Raw genomic sequence first — 20468 nt, forward strand, 5'->3', positions numbered from 1 at the left:
GCACCGGGATGGCTGTTTCGACCGAGAAGCTCCCTCCTTGCAAGCTGTCACACTCTGACTCCACCTCCAGATATTCAGATCAGCCTCCTCAGGAGCCAGCACAATGAGGCAGGATCCTCCTGGTTGCTATGACTTCAGACCAGTGTTCGGGTGAAATGTAAGCAGGCTGGACGCGTCAGAAGAAGGTCCGCTATTTGACCGGTCGGATAACTTGACAGGACTCAGCTTAAACTAGGAAGCACTGGATCTTGTAAGCTGGAGCCTTTCTGAAGTGCTTTTTGGGAAACATTAGTGGTTTGTCGTCTTCATAAGAACCGTCCGGGTGAAGGAGTGGATATACAAGAGTTCCACCAGTGGAAGTGGAAAAGGAGGAGGCGAGAAGTTGAGTGAGGGCAGCAGCTGGCATGAGGATGGGCTGCGGTCCATGAACTCCTCAGAAGGATTAGAATGGTTTTTGTTACTTTTGACATGCCTCTGGCTTCAATGGTAAGCTCCATTATTATGGTGGGAAACTGTTGATAGCTTTTATCCTCTCTTTAATAGCAACTTCCAGACTTTGGTTTAGTCTATGGAAACATTTTGTTTTGCTAAAAGTGTTCAGGAAGAAAATGTGTTATCTTGATGTTGGATCAGATTAGCTCAAAACTTTCTCATGTCTACTTTCTGTACTGAGTGAGGATTTAAGTGCTGTGCTCTAACTGGGAAATGGTCCAGATTTTTTTTTTCTCACCATATGGACTTCCTAACACCTGCATCCTCTTACACTTATTAAAAGAAACCCAAAATGGCTCAATTTTGGTTTCCTTTTCATTGAAATGGATGCAAACTTTCCTGTTTTCACGACTTTCTGAAAGACGGATGGTCTTTCTAGTTACATTGCTAATCTACTTTGGAGAAATTTTTCTCATAGATAAAACATAAGATTGTTTCATAGTACCATTGATTTAAGTATATTTGAGATGCACTATCCAGATTATTGTGTTGATCACTAATTTTTGTAAATTTTGTTCTGGCTGGCCATCTTTTTGTATGTTCTATATATATTTTTTTAATGAATAATATAAGAAGAAAGCAGCATTCAAAGTACCTTCTCTAGTATCCCTGCCAATACTGGCGGTGTTTATTTACATCTGGAGCAGATTGAGCTTCACACTGTATGACCAAGAGCAGTGCTTGTCTTAGAACAAAGTCAGAAGGTTTACCCACTGGTTTTCCCATCTTATTGGAGCGATTAGAGCAGCTATCACTGCCATAATTTAGCATTTCCAGAAGAATGTTGACCTTTACATAAATGCTGGATTTTCAAAAGACTCCTAACATTTCCAACTCCAGCATTATCCAGGACACACGGAGGCCAATAGTTCAGACATATTAAACAAAGCCCTTTTCTCATACTATGATTAGGCTTCCTGTTATCTGCTGCATGTCTTGCTCTCTCTCACTATCTTCTAGCATTAATGGTCCTCAGACAAGCCTGAACATGTCATAAAAAGCAGTTTTTGTTGGAATAGCTTCTTATGTCTTTTCTATACTGACTCATTTTAAACACTTTTATTGGTTCTGGAATCAGCTTCAAGTCTTTGTCTCTCAGTAACGACATCCACAGCAAGGATGTAGCAATTACTGTAACGTGGTTGATTTGTTCACTGAACAGAAAATCAGATTTTGGAATTTCTGAATTGTTGGTTAGTAATCAGAAAATCAAAATGAATGCTGAAAATCAAATAATTCACTATGCATCCCTAAGCATCTTTGACCAGTGACTGACACATAAAATCTGACTTTTAGTCAGTATTTTATGTATCTGGCTCATGAAATGCATCAAAACGGATAACTAGGGATGATGTTGTAGCTTTGGTTATTGAAAAAGGAAAAATAGTTGTTTCATTCAAAGATTGCTATATATGAAAACATGATTGTTTTCATGTATGTGTTCTGCATTCTGTCCAGTAATGCAGAGCACGGTAGCCTTTCTCTAGTGTTTTTTTGTGTGGGAGTTCTGGCTGCATATGTTGAAAAACATATCAAACATATAGTTTAAGTTTTCTTCATCAATTCTTGCTGAAAACACCTTCTCTCACTTAGTAAATGCATCAACACTCTGCAAGTTCATTGCTCCACTTTGTACAGAGCTCAGTAAATGTTAAGAGTGCATGCTTTGACGCTGGAATTGGGATAATCCTGTAATCTTTTGTCAGTCAATACTGCTACCTCTATCAAGGAGCTTACAGCACATATTTTAAATACTGGTTACATTAAACTGTCTAATTTTTAAAAGAAAAAAGAAAATTTGGATTGGTTGGTTAAAAAAAACCCCCAAAACAAATCAGTGCACTTTCAGCTTCGTCCAAATCGTCTGTAACTCCAGATGTGCATCTCAGTCATAATTAATAAAACAACAAAAAACATTCTTCATTGTGAGTCTGGCCAAGATGCTGAAAGCAAAGATATTTGTGTGTGTAGTGGAGGTGGTGGAGTGGTGGTGGTGGGGGGGTATTTCCAATGTTTTGACTGCACAGTGTGTGTTTGTTCGTTTCTGTTTAGTCGAGGGGGGTTGATCAGTTAAAGAATTTTGTCGGAACGGCCGGCCGGTTTCAGCAACGGTGTCAGTGTCCTGGAATGTAAAATTTCCCCGTCGCTTGTTTGATGAGGTGAGGGTCATCGACTCCCTCTGTCATGGGCACACAAACACCGCCACCAACAGCAGATTCCTCAGCACTGACACTCCAACGACAAAAACAACTGCTTCCTCCGATACTGAGGTGACCCCTGTTTATTTGCTTTGCTCGTAAAGTGGACAGAGTTTGTCGGAGCGCGCCGCGCGGCGGGGCCTGCTGACAGGGTAACAATGGACGGGGGAACAATGGCCAAACTCGGATCGTCTGTTCCTATGGAACAACCTCCTGCCTGCTCCTTGTGATGTCATGAGCATTGGCTGGGAGGAAGTGGCAGTTCTTCCCTCTCCTGTTTGTGTCCCAACATGAGGATGGCTTTAACGAGCCAGTTGATGTCATCCTCCATGAAAATCCCCTCTGATTTCCTGCTTATCCTGTCTTTGTACATTCCTCATTCCGTTCTTTCCAACTCCCTGACTGGAATCTTTTTTTTTTCTCTTGAAATTACACAATTACTGATAAGTGGTCTGTTTGTTTCATTTTCTGTTTTGTTACTGTACATCATGTAAGTTTTATCTGTTTGTGTCTCCTGTCAGGGTCAGGCTCGACGGAGGAAGAACATGACGGAGTTCCTGGGGGAGACCAACATTCCGACCCAGGATGCTCTGGGACAGCTGGGCGGCTCGCTGCCCGCCGTCGGGGCGGGACCGGACAGCTGGAAGAACCGCGCCGCCAGCCGCTTCAGCGGCCTGTTCGGCTCAAACGCCGGAGCGGGGCCCTTTGGCAAGGTAAGGCTCAGCCAAGAGAGTGAAACCCAAGAAGGTGCGCCTGCTGGTTCGATCAAAGCAGCACGCTTTGTCTTACCCCAGAACTGAGTTGTTAAAAGCTGTGGGGAACAGGTCTGCTGCCCAGACGTGTCTCGCATTAGGAAAGCTTTCAGAAGCAAACAAAACAGTAGCTGGCTGGAGTGGGAGGAGGTCACAAGGCCACATCCCGCCAGCCCTAGTGAAATCATTTCCCTTCAGAGCCTCTTGACTTGTTGGCTTACTTACTTTCCTCACAGCTGCTATGGAAATGCGTAGGTGGAAGGGAAAGCCTTTACTCACTAAGTTTTATCGAAAGGATTCTTAGATTTTGAAAGAAATCTAACTAGACCGGTAACTGATTATTTTAGTAACAGATTTTTTTGACAATTAATCGGATAAAAAATTGCACTTGCTGTAGATTTTTCATTTAAGCACTTAAGCTTATTTTATACAATATTAGAAGTACATTAAAAATACAAATAAACAAATATTTCAAATCCTTTTTCACTAATGAAAATAAACATTTTATTTACTAAAATGCAATAAAAGCATTTCTTCAGTGAACGCTTTATCATTTGTGGCAAAGGATACATTTACAGTTTTCTACAGTTTTCTGTGAAAGGTTAACCCTGTCTGCTCTGCTTAACATCAGTACACTTAATATCTTTTGATTAATGGATTGATAATTAGAAAGCAAAAGGTGCTTAATAGATTATTTTACAGAATTTGAACTGAGTGAAGCTAAAACTATACCAAATGTAAATATTTTATACAGTTTTGACTTGATTACTGCTCAGACTTGAGTGTGTTGTTTCAGCAAATGGCCTCTTTTTGTCTGTATACTCCAGATTAATTGATTATTGGTTCAATCAATGAAGTTTATTAGCATAGCACATTTCAATAATCATAAAGTTCAAAGTGTTTGCCATAAAAAAACCCCACAAAAATACAAAGTCATAGAACACACAGTCAATAACTGATTGACAATATTTCAATAATTGATTCATCAGTTAATCTAATTAATTGTTTCAGCCTTAAATCAAACTTAAAATTATTTTCAGTTATCCATATCATATTTATATATATTTTTTATATATATGAAACAATTGAGGAGAAATTCTGGTGCTCATTGGTTGCTCAAACCTCCGTCTCATTTTATCTACATTTCTAATCCACTTTGACTCAAATGAAGAGCATTGTGCTAACGTCTTAAAATGTTCAACCCAACCCTGCGGTCACATCCGGCACAACTGCAGACGTCATTCAGAGACACAATCAGTCGTTTGTCAGTTCCAGACTCATCTCTATTTTAGCTGATTTGCCCCCTTTAGCTCTCTCAGGACCAGAACCTGGACCTCTCTCATCCTTTGTGCTGCAGGGTTCAGCAGCCGTCAGTCATTCTGTCTCAAAACCAGACAAATAAGCTCAGATCTAATCATGTTCTCTCTAAATTCACTGCAGACTCTTTTATAATTAGCTTCTTTACCCAACTGTAGCCTTCACCCCCACTCCCCTGTCGTCTATTGTTAAAGTGGTCTCAATGCACAGAGCTCATTTTCATAACTGTGTAAAGGGTGCCAGCTTGAACAAAGAGCTGAACGTTTGGATTTAAATATCAAGGTGCCATTAAAAGCATTAAAACACTGACTTCAGCATGCAATCTTGGCCCTGATCTGGACCTTTTCCTGCTGCAGGAGTTGGACCGTCTCGAGCAGCTCCAGAGCAAACTCCACTCCTACTCGTTATTTGGGCTCCCAAAGGTGCCGCGGCAGCTCTCCTTCCACCACGACTCCTGGGAGGGAGAGGAGGAGGCCAACCTGGTCATGGAGGACAGCTGGAAGACGCTGCTGGACGATCCTGAGGTACGAACACTTTGTTCACATCTAGAACAATTGTAAGCAAAATAGTTTCTCGTTATTTGTTCCCATGTGTACTAATATATTCCCTCTGCGTAGATGTGGGCAATATGGACTTAGAATTTTATCTGAATATTTTATGGTACTATTGTAAGACTAACTATTAGAGCCATACCAATAAAAAATGGTCATAAAATTACAAAAATAAAGTTGAAATAATACGAGAATAAAGTCGTAGCATTATAACTTTATATATTGTGACTTTTATTCTCATACATTCTCGTGATTTTATTCATTTATTTTATACTCAGTTATAGTATTGTGGTAACAATGTAACTATGTTTTAAAAGTGGAACTGTATGTCTGACAGCATTCATAATGCCACAAACCTAAATACTGTTTCTGAAAAAAATCCCATTTAAAACAGGCTTCTGCAGACTTTTTTACTTAAAACGTGTGATTTACATCACTAGTCTGCACACAATAGCTAGATTTAATCATACTTTTGAATTTACTGATATTTTTTTGCTTTTCTCGCAGAACAGTGTCAAACAGCAAAAATAAAATTACTGATCATTCTGTCAGTTTCTTTTATTTATCACTAATTGAAATTTACAACAATAAATCAAAATTCCTATAAGAAAATTTCCCTAAAAAATAATTAAAGATACGACAAATGTCAACATCTACCTCTGAGCAACATTTTCCATTTTGTGATTTAACCAAACAATGCTGCTGATCAAATTCCTTGTGTCCTCCTTATCATCCATTCTTGTCTGTTCCCCTCTTACCTGTATTCCAGCAATAAAGCTTACAAAGCATATTGCAGTTAGAGCTGTAAATGCCTTTGGAAACGATAACATCCATCTTACTCTGTCATTTGCTTTCACCTGTTAATGAGTATATGGCTAATCAGATTGTTGCCCGGTTGCTGTATTTTCCCTCCTATAGGAGATTTACTGCTGAAGGCTGGTTATATAAGCTGCATAACTCAGAGTTATAGTGCTGCTCAGTGAAAACACTGGAAAATATGAGAATATTATTTGCAAATTCCAGATTTTTATTTACTTTTTTCTGGTTTATGGGATTGAGTGATCCACTGTTACTTTTAGCTCTACTTTCTTTGGTTTAGCTTTACTTAGCCACCATCTCATGTTTTTGATAAGATTTACCCTTTTTAATGTTTTAGATTAAAAAAATAAATCAAATCGGCTCCAAATCGCAACAGGACATCACTTTTAGATGATTAATTCAGAAGGGGAAAAAAAAGTTTTTTGGGGGGGTGACAGTGGAAGATGCATTTAAGACTTGCATATTTCGGACGGGGGCAAGGAAGTAGTTACCATCCTGGTGCGGTCTGTAGGTCAAAGGATGAATCAACCAACCATCTGTAGAGTTGGGCAATAAATCAAACTTTCTGTTTATGAAGATTTAATTTTTGGAATGTCTGGAAGTTTTTTTTCACCAATGCGCTCTTTGGGTTTCCGTAGTTCAGAGTGATGTCAGCCCACCCAGTGTCTGCCATCATGTTCTACAGCTTGCATTTATTTGGACTATGGGAGTTGACTCAGGTCAACTCCCATATGGGATGATGGAAAATTTTTGAAAATATTTCTCTCTTTATTTTTTAAGAGAAAGAGAGAAAAAAATGTATCGGAAATCTGATGTGGTATGAAAAAATTAGAGATTTTATTTTAAAGCCATATTGCCCAACCCACAGTGGGATGCAGATAAATGCAATCTCATGTCTTGTGCATCAATGTCTGGAGACTATAACTGGAGACTCTGTATCTTTAATAAAAGCCAAAGTGGTCTAAAAATCTGGTAACATGTAACACAAACACAAATTTTTTATTAAACAGATTTACTATAAAAATTTATGTTTGATATTTAATTTGTATCTCTTTCTAGGGTGCATCAGAAAAGCAGATTTAAATTTTTTATTTTTGGTGAAAGTTTGTACTAATCTAATATTAGGTGTATGGCCTGCCCAAAATCATTCAAAGGGCTCCAGGTGGCCTCCAGACCACACTTTGGACACGCCTCTATAGGCTGAATTCAATCGCTGTTTGCAGTTTTGCTTATAAAGGTGGAAACAGTTGGAATTTAATGTTTCCACTTCACTGTTGGGACAAAAAGGAAGATGGTTTAGTTTAGAATTTTACTTTATTTTGGTACGGAGAATCATATTAGAGCGTATTTACTGTAATTATGAATACGCTGCATACATAACCACTGAGTAGTAGCTTTTCACCTGCAAGCCAGAGGAAATGAGTATTGACGTCCTACTTCCGTGTTGCATGAAAGGCAGCATGATTTTAAATTAAAGCTGGAAGGAGACGAAAATGAAGTCGCTGGATAATTCACGTGTGGAAAAACTTGTTAGCACATACGTAGTTTCTATGCATATCTAATATGATCACTGAACTTTTCTCAGACCTAAGTGGCAGGATTCTTTATTTTTCTGTTGTATATCCTTAAAAGCAAGAGAAGTTAGTCTTTACGAGCAAGTCAAATATTATGTAAAGCTATTCAATTAGAATTCTGTCCTTTATTCTAATCTTTATTTAACTTTTATATGGAGAAGTTGCTGACAAATTTTAACAGACCTAGAAAACATCTAAATGCTCAAACATTTGCTCATCTCTTTATAAGAATTAAAAGTAAAATGATTCTTTAATCTTTGCTTAATACTTAACAGGTTTATTCTACTTTTAAAAAAAAAAAATTACCATGAAATTCATTGGAACTTAGCTGAAACTCATTTATGGTGGCTGTTGGTAAACTAGTCAGTTGTACTTCGGAGACAAAGGTTTGGGCCAATGTGTCATACTCATCAAGAAAACCTTTGTGTTTTCATGTAGGTGCTGACGAAGCGACAGTTCCACCAGCAGGAGGCGATATGGGAGCTGCTGAATACAGAAGCCACCTACATAAAGAAACTCAGAGTCATCACTGATGTAAGTACAAAGAAAGCTTTTGTAATCTGCCGCCACACATGTAAAGTTCACATACTGCTACAGGGTGTTGTGCAACAAGATGCATCTGTATTTTGGCAGATAAGTTACACAATGACTTCCTTGTTGGGATTTTGAAGCAATAAAATGTTTTGCTGTCTCTGCAGTAAACCTAAAACTTGAATGCCATTTCCTCCAGTTGTTCCAGTGTGGGCTGCTGAACCTGCAGGAGAGCGGCCTGCTGACGGATGTGGAACCCATCAAACTGTTCAGCAACATCCAGGAAATAGTCCGGCTCCACATCTCACTGTGGAATCATGTCATGCTGCCCGTTCTGAAGAAGGCCAGGGAGGCCCGGGCCCTGCTCGACCCAACTCACCTCCATGATGGCTTCAGAACGGTCAGTATTGGTTAAACTATACCGGAAAAGTGTGTATTCTATCTGCAAGAAATGACCAAAAGACAGAGAAAGTAAAGAAAAAAAACGCACAATACAAATGAGTTCAGTTTTTGAGAATTTACCAAGTTTATCGCATACAGTTACGGAAAAACATGACAGCAGCGTGATTTCAGGTGCTTCATGTACCTGAAGCTAACCCAGAATTAAGTATCAAATTTGCATTCAAAACTTTGAAGTGGAGCATTTAGCAATGGTACAGTACATACAGAACAGAAAAAACTAAGAAGGCTTTTGTGTTAATCTAAGTATAATCTAAATAGGGGAGTAAGTAGTTTTCCTTGTTGAGGAAAGAAACAAAGTAAGGTGCATAAGTTTAGCCTGTAACTAGTGCAGTGTCCTGCACAGCTAAATGCCTAGGCAGCTCTGCCCTGCTCTGCTCCTATCAATCACCTCCCAGATGATTTGCACCTGACTCATCCTGTGGCTCCAACAAGCGACAAAACGGAGCTGGAAGATGTGCTCTAAAGAAGCAATTAGGAATCCCCCTCTTGCCGATGTAGTAATATCTGTTTTATGCCTTTATGTTTTCAGTTTGGGTCCAGATTCCAGCCATACATTCATTACTGCATGGAGGAGGAGAGCTGCATGGAGTACATGCGCACACTTCTCAGGGACAATGAACCCTTCAGGACATACGTTACGGTTAGTACGCCACTCTGTCACCCATAAAGCTAATTCTACATCCCTTCAGCATGCCCTGATCGGACACACTCATCCTTCCCCTGTGTTTTTGACGCTTGACTTCCTGCCTTTGTCTTTAGTGGGCAGAGACCCATAAGCAGTGTAACCGTCTGAAGCTGGCCGACATGTTGGCAAAGCCTCATCAGAGACTGACCAAGTATCCCCTCCTGCTGAAGAGCATACTGAAGAAAACTGACGAGCCGTCGGCCCGCGACATCGTTAACAGCATGGTGAGGATCCCAGTAACCATTACTATTCCTACTGGGATTTATTCACCCTGCATCAGGTTTGAACAGGAATATTTTTGTGTGTCTCAGTTGGTCACAGTGGAGAGCTTCATCAATAGCGTGGACTCGCAGATGCGACAGCGTCAGGAGCAGCAGAAGCTGGCCACCATCTCGGCCCGCATAGACTCCTATGAGGCCGTGGAGGGCAGCAGTGAAGAAGTGGAAAAGGCAAGAAGCTAATTTATGACACCACAGAGCTGTCAGTTATAAGGCTTTATGTAAGCTCTTGCTTCACGCTTTCTCTTTTTTTGGGGGGTATTCTCCTCTTCAGATCCTCAAAGAGTACAACCGCTTCGATCTAATGTCTCCCATGAGAGAAACGTCACCGGAGGAGACTCGACAGCTGCACCTCGAGGGAGCTCTGAGGATGAAAGAGGGCAAGGACAGCAGGGTAAGACTGAGTCACACGACCGCTTGTAAACGCACAACGCGCTCTGCTCTTTGAAGTCACACCTGGTTTCTGACTTTTGCCCTGCAGATGGAGGTCTACTGTTTCCTGTTCACCGACCTACTGCTAATTACCAAACCGGTGAAACGAGTTGAAAAGGTTAAAATTATCAGACAGCCTCTCCTCATTCACAACGTCGTCTGTAAGGAGCTCAAAGATCCTGGTGAGTGCTAGTTTTTTTTTTTTTTTTTTGGGCCAGATTTTAGTATTTAGGATGCAAATGTTTTGTTTTGTCTGGAAATGTGAATTGGAGGAAAGCAGGAAATCCGCAACATGGAAGAACTGTAACAATGTTCTGCATAAAATGCCAAAATATGAGCAGTAAAATAAAAATATTAAGTGATTATCTTTTTCTGTCTGTGGCACTGACATAATGAATTTCTTTGTGTTCTTAGGTTCTTTTATCCTTATCTACCTCAATGAGTTCAAGAGTGCAGTAGCAGCTTACACTTTTCAAGCCAACAGCGCCTCCCAGGGGCGAAGCTGGATTGATGCAATTTGCAATGTCCAGGTTGGTGAAATGGTTCTCCCATTTTCAGCTGAGAGATTTATATGATGATGTGGTTATTTTTTGGTGCTTTCTTCTTTTTTTTTTTAAACGTTATGTGATTTCTTTTAGAACCAGCTGCAGAGGCTCCGCAGTCAGGAAGCCCTCCGGCAGCAGGACATTCAGAAGAAATGCACAGCAGAGGATGAGGATGAAGAGGAAGATGAGAGCAGCAACTCCGCTACCAGCTCCCCGATCCTTCGGCACAAGGAGGAGCCGAACTCCAGGTACTGTGATGTTCCACTTGACTTTCTCCACTTATTGGCCTCATTCTTCAACCAATTCTGTTCAGTACAGTTTAATTGGTGCCAGTTCAAAACAATTTTGCACTTAAATACAGAGTCAGTTCAATGTAATAATGCTTGCAGATTCAAAGTCAATTGCATCCTTTCAAATTAGTTAATAAGTACTGCAATCAGTTTATTATGACCATTTGTAAAAAGTTTTCTGCCTAAGTCAGGGATTGGCAACTTTTACAACCCTAAAAGCCTTTTTGCCTTCGGTTCAGCCAAGCACTTTTCTTTAAAAATCGGAACATGACTCTTCAAAACAAAATAACTTGCTTTTTTAATACTTACCATAGAAAATTTGTTTAGTTTCTTTTGTTAGTCTTTTTTTTTTTTTAAAAGAACAATAAACTTAGTTTTGCTTTTAGGTTCAATGTATTTTAATTCATTTCGTATAGAAAATCACACCACAAAGCACTTAGTTGGCAACCAAAAAAATTACTTGGTGAAAAAGGATTTTCCTTTGTGCATTAATTATGCATATATTGTATATAAACTAATAAAATCTTCTTAAACTGGTACTTTTTAATTGCCTTTACTTTTTTAAACATTGCTCAATTTTTTTACGTTTTTTTTTTACCAAAGTTGTTAAGAACTACAGCAGGTTTAAAGAACAACATGAATATAATTTTATTATAGTTTAATTTCAAGTCTTTTACTATACTATTCAAGAACATTTCAGGTGGCTGCCCTGCTACACTCTGCAAAGAAAATAAATATTAAAAAATATATTTAAAAAAAAAATATTATTTTAGTGTGTTATGTTGGTTTTATGTTTTGTATGGTTTTAAAGTTGATTTATATTGTACAGCAACACATAGTGACTTGTAGGCTCTATTACTAGTACTTGTCAAATCAAGACGTCACTTAAGTAGGTCATGTCTGACAACATGAAGTAGACTAGACAATGTCAAAAATAACCTGAGCTAAAGAAGTTCAAGGTTAGCCACAGGCAATGTCTGTCAAAAGATGAGAAGCGTTGGGAAGGCAGATAAGGAACTGGAACATTCAGTTCATTGACATGTACATTGATTACATTTACAGTTGATGTATGGAGCTGCATAGCTAATCTTATTTTCTAAGCTGTTTCAGAAAAGGTCTTTGGATAAATGTGGTTCTACTTCTAAAAACTTGGTTATAAAAAAAAGAATACTTTGTGTTGCAAGACAATTATGTTTGTAATAATTTTACCCTGACTAAAGAAAATCTTTATCTGTATCCACCACATGTGCTGGATGGGCCAAATTTGTATAATTCTGGAAATGTACTCGGTGGGCTGCACAGAATTAATCCAAGTCTGCTATGGTCACACTTGACTTTATTCTTGTTTTTAGCACTTTTGACACCCACTTTTGTTAAAGTTCAAAATCCTGTCTTTTCAGCCAGTCAGACGGTTCGACCGAAACCCTGTCTGTGATGGATGTGGATGAGCCGACTGAGCACCAACAATCCCCTGCCTCCAGCACAAACTTCGAGGAATGCTCCAGCAGAGACTCGGAGCCCGACCTGGTTCTCCTGTCAGACAGGTCCGAGCTCCAGCAGTCCACCTACCGAGCTCATCCCATCGTTTACATTGGACAGATTCAGGAGGAGAACGAGGAGCTGGACCCGCAGCGGCGGTCGCTCTCTATGGACAGTGCGTATGGTACCCTCTCTCCTGAGTCGTTTCAGCGGGAGCTGCAGCCACAGCCCATCCAAAGTGAGGGCGAGGAGGTGGAGGTAGTGCAAGACCAGGAGGTGGAGTTTGGCAAAAATGGGAAAGTGGAAGAACAGAAGGATGAAGATGAGGAAGAAGAAGAAGAAGAAGAAGAAGAGGAGGAGGAGGAGGAAGAGAATGCATCTGTAGGGTCCCAGCTGTCTGTGGTGCAGTCAACCAAACCTCGCCGGAGGCCTCCTGTGCAGTCCAAGGTTCAATGCATGCAGAGGCTGACCTCTTTGACCTTCTCCCGCTCAGAGGACAACCTCCTGCAGCGAGTCCATGGCGAGGAAAACCCCGTGTCTCACACACACTCTTTCAACTCTGAATCCCAGGAACTGGACTGCACGGACGTAGACCCGTCCTCTCTGGCTCAAAGCAAGAGCCTGTCGGAGCTGCGGCGGAACGGCTTCAACCGCTCCGAAGACTGCCTGAGCTCCAGCATGCCCTCCGACAAACTGCAGGCCAGCCTGAGCCGGGCCAAGGTCATGCTCAACCGTAAGACGCAAGAAGAGGCGGATGGGGAGACGGCACCGTCTAGCAGAGCAGATAGGAAATGCGAGACGACGACAGCAGACACGAATTCACCTAAAAACAAAAAAAGGAAATCTCCAGCCCAGCAGCACAAGAAGCTAACGTTAGCTCAGCTCTACAAGATACGCACAACTCTAGTTCTAAACTCCACGCTGACGGCATCGTAAGTCGCTGCTTTTGAAATTTCAAACTGTAGATTTTAGATCATTTTGCATCTACAGCAACATGCCTATTGATCTTTATTTTTCTCTTTCCAGGGAGGTATAACTTTTCCAAACGGCAGAGCGGCATCAACATCACAAGGGTTAGCGCTTGTTTTGTTTGGATAGACTGATTTTCTATAGACACAGATGCACTCTTTGTCACACTGCCCTCTCCCTTGCAGTTGCTACTCTGGACTTTTTTATTTATACATCATCATTTAGTTTTTTTTTTTTAATGTTTCATTGGGTTTTGAATTCCTCAAACAAAAAGGGAGGGAACATTTACTGCCTGCACTTTGCAAAAGAAGTAGCACTGGAGGGGTGGAACCTGCAGCGGGGAGAAGTCCAGGCGGAGGTCCGGCAACCTCGTCCCTGCACTCCACACAGGAGACGCTGAACTCTTCCCTTCCTCTCACTCACGAGTTGAAGAAAGAGACATCAAATCTTGAATACGCTTGTGTGTTAGCAAGAAAAAACAAAACAAACAAAAAAAAACCACCTGGACACTTGTATTGCTCCTGATTTGCTTCAACAAAGGAAATTATTGCACAGTTTTCTTTAAGTACAAAACTAAGGAGTGAAATTTTCAGCCATGTAATGAGTCGCTTGTGTATGATGCGTTTTCGATTCTTGACTGAACCGAAACTGATCACCATCTCCTTTGATTATGCAAACCCACCCAAAGATGGGAGGCCTGTGTAACCCTGTGAGAGCAAAAACTAAAACAAAAACAACCACAAAAAAAGGAATCCAAATAAGCCAATCGCATTTCAGCTTAATTTCAACTTTGTGTTTACTGTTTGCGTTTTTTTGCTGAACTAATGACTAAAAATGGGTGACTGAAGCCATTTTGGTATTTTTTTTTTCTGCACTATACATGTTCCGGCTTGAGGCGCGCACACAAATAAAAATAAAATGGATTCACAAGAAGAAAGGAAAGTCTCACTAGCATGTGTTTCTTTCTTAGTAATGTTAGCAGGTTGAAGAAAGAGGTTTGTGGTGATTATTCTTCAGCGCTTTAGCTGAACAACGTTCTCCAGGAGATTAAAAAAAGCTTTTCAGATCACTAACTTTTTTTTTTCCCCAAACCAAATAGGTAAATGAAATTGTTTACTTCTGTTTTTTTTTGTTTATAATATTTATTACCCCTGCTATGTTTTATATATAAGATTTTGTTTATGTTTGCTTTCATAATTTGTACATGTGTTTTGTTAATATTTTGGTTTTTTTGTCATGTCAGGCATTAACATGCTAAGAACCAAAATCATGTCTTTTCTTTCAGGAATGACTACAAAGTGTCTTATGAAATAATAAAAAAAACCTACAAAATACCTTACATTTTTTGTTTTCAATACAATCATTGTATTTATATTAAAATGGAAACAGAATTTTATCGATCCACCCGTCTGGTTTGGATTGCTAACCGTAGACCGGTTGTCAGGGGGAAACTAGCATGTTCTGGGGTATTCCAGGACATTTTCAGACCAGAAGAGATACAGTTGAAATACACACACACACACACACGCACACGCACACACACACCCACACAAACACACCTTTTTTCTCCCTATTTGCAGTTAAATCAGGCCAAACCTCCCCTTTTAGGTCAGTTGTAATTACCAAAGTAATTTATATTTTCTAAACGCCACAGTAATGAGAGAATGTCGGATTTGATTGCCCTTCAAATTTTTCATAACAGTTTGCTGAAGTTCTGGGCCATTCTTCCATGAGAACTTTGTTGTCCTTAAGCCATTTTGTAAACACTTTGGCTTTATGCGTAAGATTGTTGTCCATGTGGAGGACCAATTTGCTTCCTGGCTGATAAATATTTCCACAAAATGTTCTTTTCTGATGCAGCATAAACGGCCCCACGACATAATACTGCCACCAAAAAAATTCACAGTTGGGAGCATCCTGGTTTTTCCTCCAAAAGTAGCTATGGTTGTATTGGCAAAACAGTTCCACTTTCATCAGACCACAAGAGATGTCTTCAAAAATGAAGATCTTTGTTCCTGTGTACGCTTGCAAACTGTGTTCTGGCATTTTTAATGTCTGTTTTGAAGGAACAACTTCCTCCTCTTTTTTTTTTTTTTATTGGAGTCTATTTGTACATTTTGGACCAAACCCTTTCATCTCTGGGATACAGAACTGTCTCCTTCCTGAGCACTTGATGACTGGACATTTTCATCATGTCTATACTGGTGTAATTATTTGAACAGATGGAAAGTAGTGCCTTCCAGTATCTAGAAATTGTTCCCACGGATAATCTAAACTGGTGCAGCTCCAAATTCTCTTCCTGATCTCTTGGCTGATTTTTATTTTTTTTTAGATTTCCCCATTGTATCAAACAAAGCAGTTTGTTCCAGGCGTTCCTTTAAAATACATCCACATGTGAGACTAAAATTAATTCAGATACGTCAGTTAACCTATCAGATGTTTCCAAAGCCATAACATCATTTGGGCTTTTCCTCCTCATTGTTAAAAATATGCTAATCATTCTGTATGTAAACTTCTGAATTCAAAGACATTAATAATTAAATCTGACATGTTCTTTCTCTCATTGTGGAATATAGCAATGGAAATAATGCAGGTATTTCTGCCTTAAAAACAAGAGTTTGGTCTGATGCCACTTAAGTCATTCAGTCATTACGTTTATTGAGTGTATGTAAACTTCTGGTTTCAGCTCTATACAGTTCTTTTCGCAATTTGTTACATGGTAGCCAAAAACTTATTTTTACTGATACCAGCAAGATGCACACTGCAAAAACATACAATCTTACCAAGTACTGGTCAAGTTTCTAGTTCAAATATCAGCACACTAGAAATTAAACAAAACTAACTTACAAGTAACTTAGTAAATATATATGCTTGTTTTGAGTCAATAATTCCTTAATATTGATGAAAAAGTATTAATTCTATTGGCAGATTATTTCACTTATAGGAAAAATACCTTGTATAAGTGAAATAATCTGGCAGTGATACTTTTTAGCCCTTTTTTTGACTTAAAACAAGTTCCTATTTCTTGCTGAAAATTTCTTGTAAGTTCTCTTATTTCATGCATATTAGGATATTACTAGAAAAAATGTGAAAATGTTTAAAGGGACTAGTTAATCTTGCTAAGCACTGTGAATGTATTAGTTGTTGTGTCCACACATCTGCTAAAACAACAATGTAATGTGTTCTAAATCTTTATTAAAAGCTGATCTGTGGGAGAAGAAGTAAAACATTACTTTAGCTCTGTCAAAGCACTTAGTCAATTCATTTGGAGTATTTAGAGCTGAAGATAATTCATCTGAGTTTCTGGGAAATCAGGGATCACATATCGAGTACAGCTGTCTGTCTGGGACCACAGTCTGCTTCCCACAAAGTTCATCCGACTCATCTCTGCTTTCAGCATGCATTCAGGTCGTCGGAGCCAAGCTTGCTGGCCCCGGGTAACGTCAACGCCAAGGTGTATTTACAGGTGATTATATCAGCTAATCGGTGGATTACAGCATGTTGAGTCGACACAAGCCTCTAAGCTGGGGTGGAAAAAAGACGGAGCGCTGCTGTGGGATTTTTGCCTTAATCTGGCCTCAGAAAACATGTGGCCCCTCCTGCTCTCACATCTGGCCTGCTCGGATTTACGGTTGTAATCCATCGTTTTGGAACTATTTTATCATGCTTCACTGCTGATACGCTGGACTTTAATTATTAAAATGCAGATTTTCATTTTAGTTTTGATGTAATTACACATTCTTGTTCGATTAGCTTCTGCTAAGTAAGTAATGAGGTTGTCCCCCCTTTATGGCCCTGGGCCAGCTGCCTCTATAGATTAGTTGCAGATAAATAAGGACATGCTGCCAGATGTAATGACAGTCTGCTGCCTTGTATGCAGGAAACTAAAATAAATAAATTTCTTAGAAAGGTTGATCTTTAGACCTTTGAATTATATATTAAACACTCCAAACTGTTAAGTGATGGCTTTCATTCCTTTATTGCTGGAAAAACAAATCTTGGATTGATGCTTAAAATATGAGCTGCAAGATAACAGAAAAACATATGAAAGCATGTTTCACTTAGCATCAACCTACATTTTGACTATTTTAGTTTTTTTAGTATTTGTTTTTTGCTAAATGTCCCCACCACTCTGTTCTTAAACATCTTGTCCACTGAAAATATACATGAAGGACAAGTCTGTCCAATAGGGCAAACGTCTTGTCGTGCAGAATTTGCATTCAGTCTACTTTAAATTAATCTTACTAAGTATTGCATCCAAGCAGTCCTTTGCGGTTATGATAGTCATCACATTACTTTTATTTGTATTTGTGTTCATTTTGAGCAATTAAAGTCTGCTATAGAAACCTTTAGCTAGAGCACTGTTTCTGCAGATGATTGTGCAAGTCCAGTTTCATACAGGTTTTAAAATGAGTCACTCAATGCTTAATTTAAGGCTCTGGTTTATTTTTCATTTGGTTTTGAATGACATTGTGACAGCTCCCTAAAGTGCACTTTTATGCAGTTGACAATGTATCTTAGTATTTAGTTAACTCTAAAACAGGCTGTTGATGCTACATATACGTTTTTCAGTAATAACTCCTATATTTCAGATGATGCTGATGATTCAACCCAAGGAGAGATATTGTTGTGAGCAACAAGGGTTTGTACTCAATGTTTCTTCCCTTTTATTGTTGCTGAGGTATGGTGGAAATGTTTGCTCAGTGCAGCCAGGGCAACGGAGGGTTAACACCACTCACTGCGGCAGATGTCAAAAACCATGCTGTAAAAAATGTCTGATTAACACAAAGGGGCACTTTGTCAAATCCTGATTAAAGGAGCACTTTCATTTATTAAACTCTGTCAATCCCCTGGACTGTTTTAGAGCAAGGGATTAAAACCAGGTAGACACTATTGTCTTTCTAAACAATCCCTTTTTAAGCTGTAGCTGTTTCCTGGTGCCCCGACGAGGCCAGGCTGACTGGCTGCCTGTAATCTCAGCAGAGGCTTATGGGTCACTACTACTGCTACGCATTCCCATTCATCAACCTCATCCCCTTTAAAGGGACTATGTGATTGGATTTAGGACATGTTCTACAGGGGCAAAAAAAGAGAAGAGCACACTGAATCGTGTTTACAAGGGCTGTGCTGTGAAAAGGCCTGTGGATGAGTGGAAGCCATATGGTGTGGCTAACTCTGGGAACATCTGCCGTCGATCACAACCACACTCAGCCATCACACTGGTTACCTTCACATGGACCATGGGAACATCTGGCTCCTTTCCTTCTCATAGACCACATTGAGCAGGCAAATGGCAACAATGATGTCAGGATGAAGTCTTTAAACATGTTGCAAGGAAGCAGTGGGACAACACTGATTGATGCAATAATCAAGTCTGGTTATTTTTGGAACTCATTTATCACCTGTACCACAAAACTTGTATGGTTGTGTTTAATTTCTCCATACAGAGTTTTCACTTAACAGTCACAGTCTTTGATTTTTATGTTCTTTACACAAACAAAAACCTTTTGTGCGTATGTAATAAGACTTCATGGAACCATATTTTGCTGTAATTACAACTTCGAATCTTTTGGGATACAACAGCAACAGCTTTGCACATCTAGACAATTATATTTGTGCCGTTTTTTCTTTGGAACATAACTTAGAGGTTTGACTGGGCCATTCTGACATGTGAATATGCTAAGAACTGGTTATTTAAGATCAATGTCCTGCCAGAAAATGAAACTCTCATCAAGTTTTTTGCACTTAAGACCAGCTTCCTGTTGTACTTGGAGAAAAAGAATCCCCACAGCATGTTGCTGCCACCACCATGTTTCAGTGTATGGAAAATCTGCTTAAGGTAATGCACACTTTTTTTCCTTTCTCTGATAGCATTTTATGTTGACCAAAAAGTTTAAATATGGGTATTTTTCCCCAATAAATGCCCTTTTTTTGCTTTGTACCTTGAAGACCAGATTTTCAGTTCATGACTAACAGTTGCCGCCTCAACAGATTCTCCTACTTAAGTTAGCAGGTAGTGTTGTGGTAATTGAGTTTTACTCTTGAGACCATAATTCAAAGTTTTATTCCAGGCCAGGGACATGCAACCTGAGGTACAAGTTGCTCCTCGGACCATCTATAACTTAAAAAATAATAATAAAGATCCCCCTAAACTAAAATGATATAAAACTGAAAATGACCCAAAAATTATTAGTTGCTCTCACTCTGTTGTAGAAATTCTTTGAAAAATACCTGAAGGTCTTCTAGAACATGCATTTTTTTGCATGTCTGAATGTCATTATAATGTAGAAATTCAATGAAAAAAAATAGTGATAGTGCCAGTAACAATAATAATAATTATTATTACTTATTTATTTTAAAGCCTAAGCATGGAAATAAAATTGTGGTTCTTTAAACATTCTGACAAACGTCCTTCAGCAGATAGTGAAAAATAATAAACAGTCTTGTTTCAGAAAATTATGTAACATTTGTAGCTTCAGGTTTTATTTAGTTGGATTGAGTGCAAAAAATGGCTCTTTCGATTATAAAGTTTGACTTAGGATTTTGGTAATGACCAAGTCTGATAACACTGCTGAAACATCCTTTTTTAATGCAACTCTGACTGCAGCTCCTGGCTGCAACTAGATGCAACCAAAGCTTCTTCCTCAGTACCATGTCTGGATCTGCTGGGTAAAGATGAAACTGGAGGGAGATGAGAAAACAAAAGACATTTTGAGTAGATAGATGTTTTTCTGTGTGTACAAGTTGCAGAAGTAAAGAACGCTAAGTGAGGTCAATTCTCCACCACCACCTGTTTTATATCCATTAGCTTAGAATATTATTGAATTGTTCATTTAAAGGTAACTCTATTCACTCAGTAAAACAGATAAGTTGCATACAAACTGAAGCCTTTGTTTCTCTTAATTATAATGATTTTCTGCTTTCAGCTGACAAAAATATGACTTTTAAGATTAGAATATTACATCAGACCAATGAAAAATCATACATAAGTGTAGGCTTGATAAACAGAATATTGAATGCCTTCTTAAAGGCTGTTATCCTCAAAAGGTACTTTTAATCTGACAAACGAGCCTTATTGCAACAATTATTCAAAT

General features: G+C 39.1%; 1 protein-coding gene across 5 annotated transcripts in view; it reads left to right on the forward strand.

The window, feature by feature from the left end:
• The window catches only part of plekhg5b (pleckstrin homology domain containing, family G (with RhoGef domain) member 5b), a 79937-nt gene extending 65224 nt beyond the window's left edge, over nt 1-14713 (forward strand). For 4 of the 5 annotated variants that reach the window (XM_032558361.1, XM_032558344.1, XM_032558380.1 and 1 more), the window contains 13 exons: nt 3212-3403; nt 5116-5283; nt 8142-8237; nt 8434-8634; nt 9226-9336; nt 9456-9605; nt 9693-9830; nt 9934-10053; nt 10141-10273; nt 10506-10621; nt 10730-10884; nt 12327-13337; nt 13432-14713. In XM_032558361.1, coding sequence (XP_032414252.1) covers nt 3212-3403; nt 5116-5283; nt 8142-8237; nt 8434-8634; nt 9226-9336; nt 9456-9605; nt 9693-9830; nt 9934-10053; nt 10141-10273; nt 10506-10621; nt 10730-10884; nt 12327-13337; nt 13432-13441 — 2601 coding nt within the window. In that variant the 3' untranslated portion in view covers nt 13442-14713. Of the gene's footprint in view, nt 1-3211; nt 3404-5115; nt 5284-8141; nt 8238-8433; nt 8635-9225; nt 9337-9455; nt 9606-9692; nt 9831-9933; nt 10054-10140; nt 10274-10505; nt 10622-10729; nt 10885-12326; nt 13342-13431 lie in introns of those variants that run through there. The other variant, XM_032558351.1, reaches the window with a different exon arrangement.
• The last annotated feature ends 5755 nt before the right edge of the window (nt 14714-20468 follow it).

Source organism: Xiphophorus hellerii, chromosome 1 (assembly GCF_003331165.1).
Source record: "Xiphophorus hellerii strain 12219 chromosome 1, Xiphophorus_hellerii-4.1, whole genome shotgun sequence".
Taxonomy (NCBI): domain Eukaryota; kingdom Metazoa; phylum Chordata; class Actinopteri; order Cyprinodontiformes; family Poeciliidae; genus Xiphophorus; species Xiphophorus hellerii.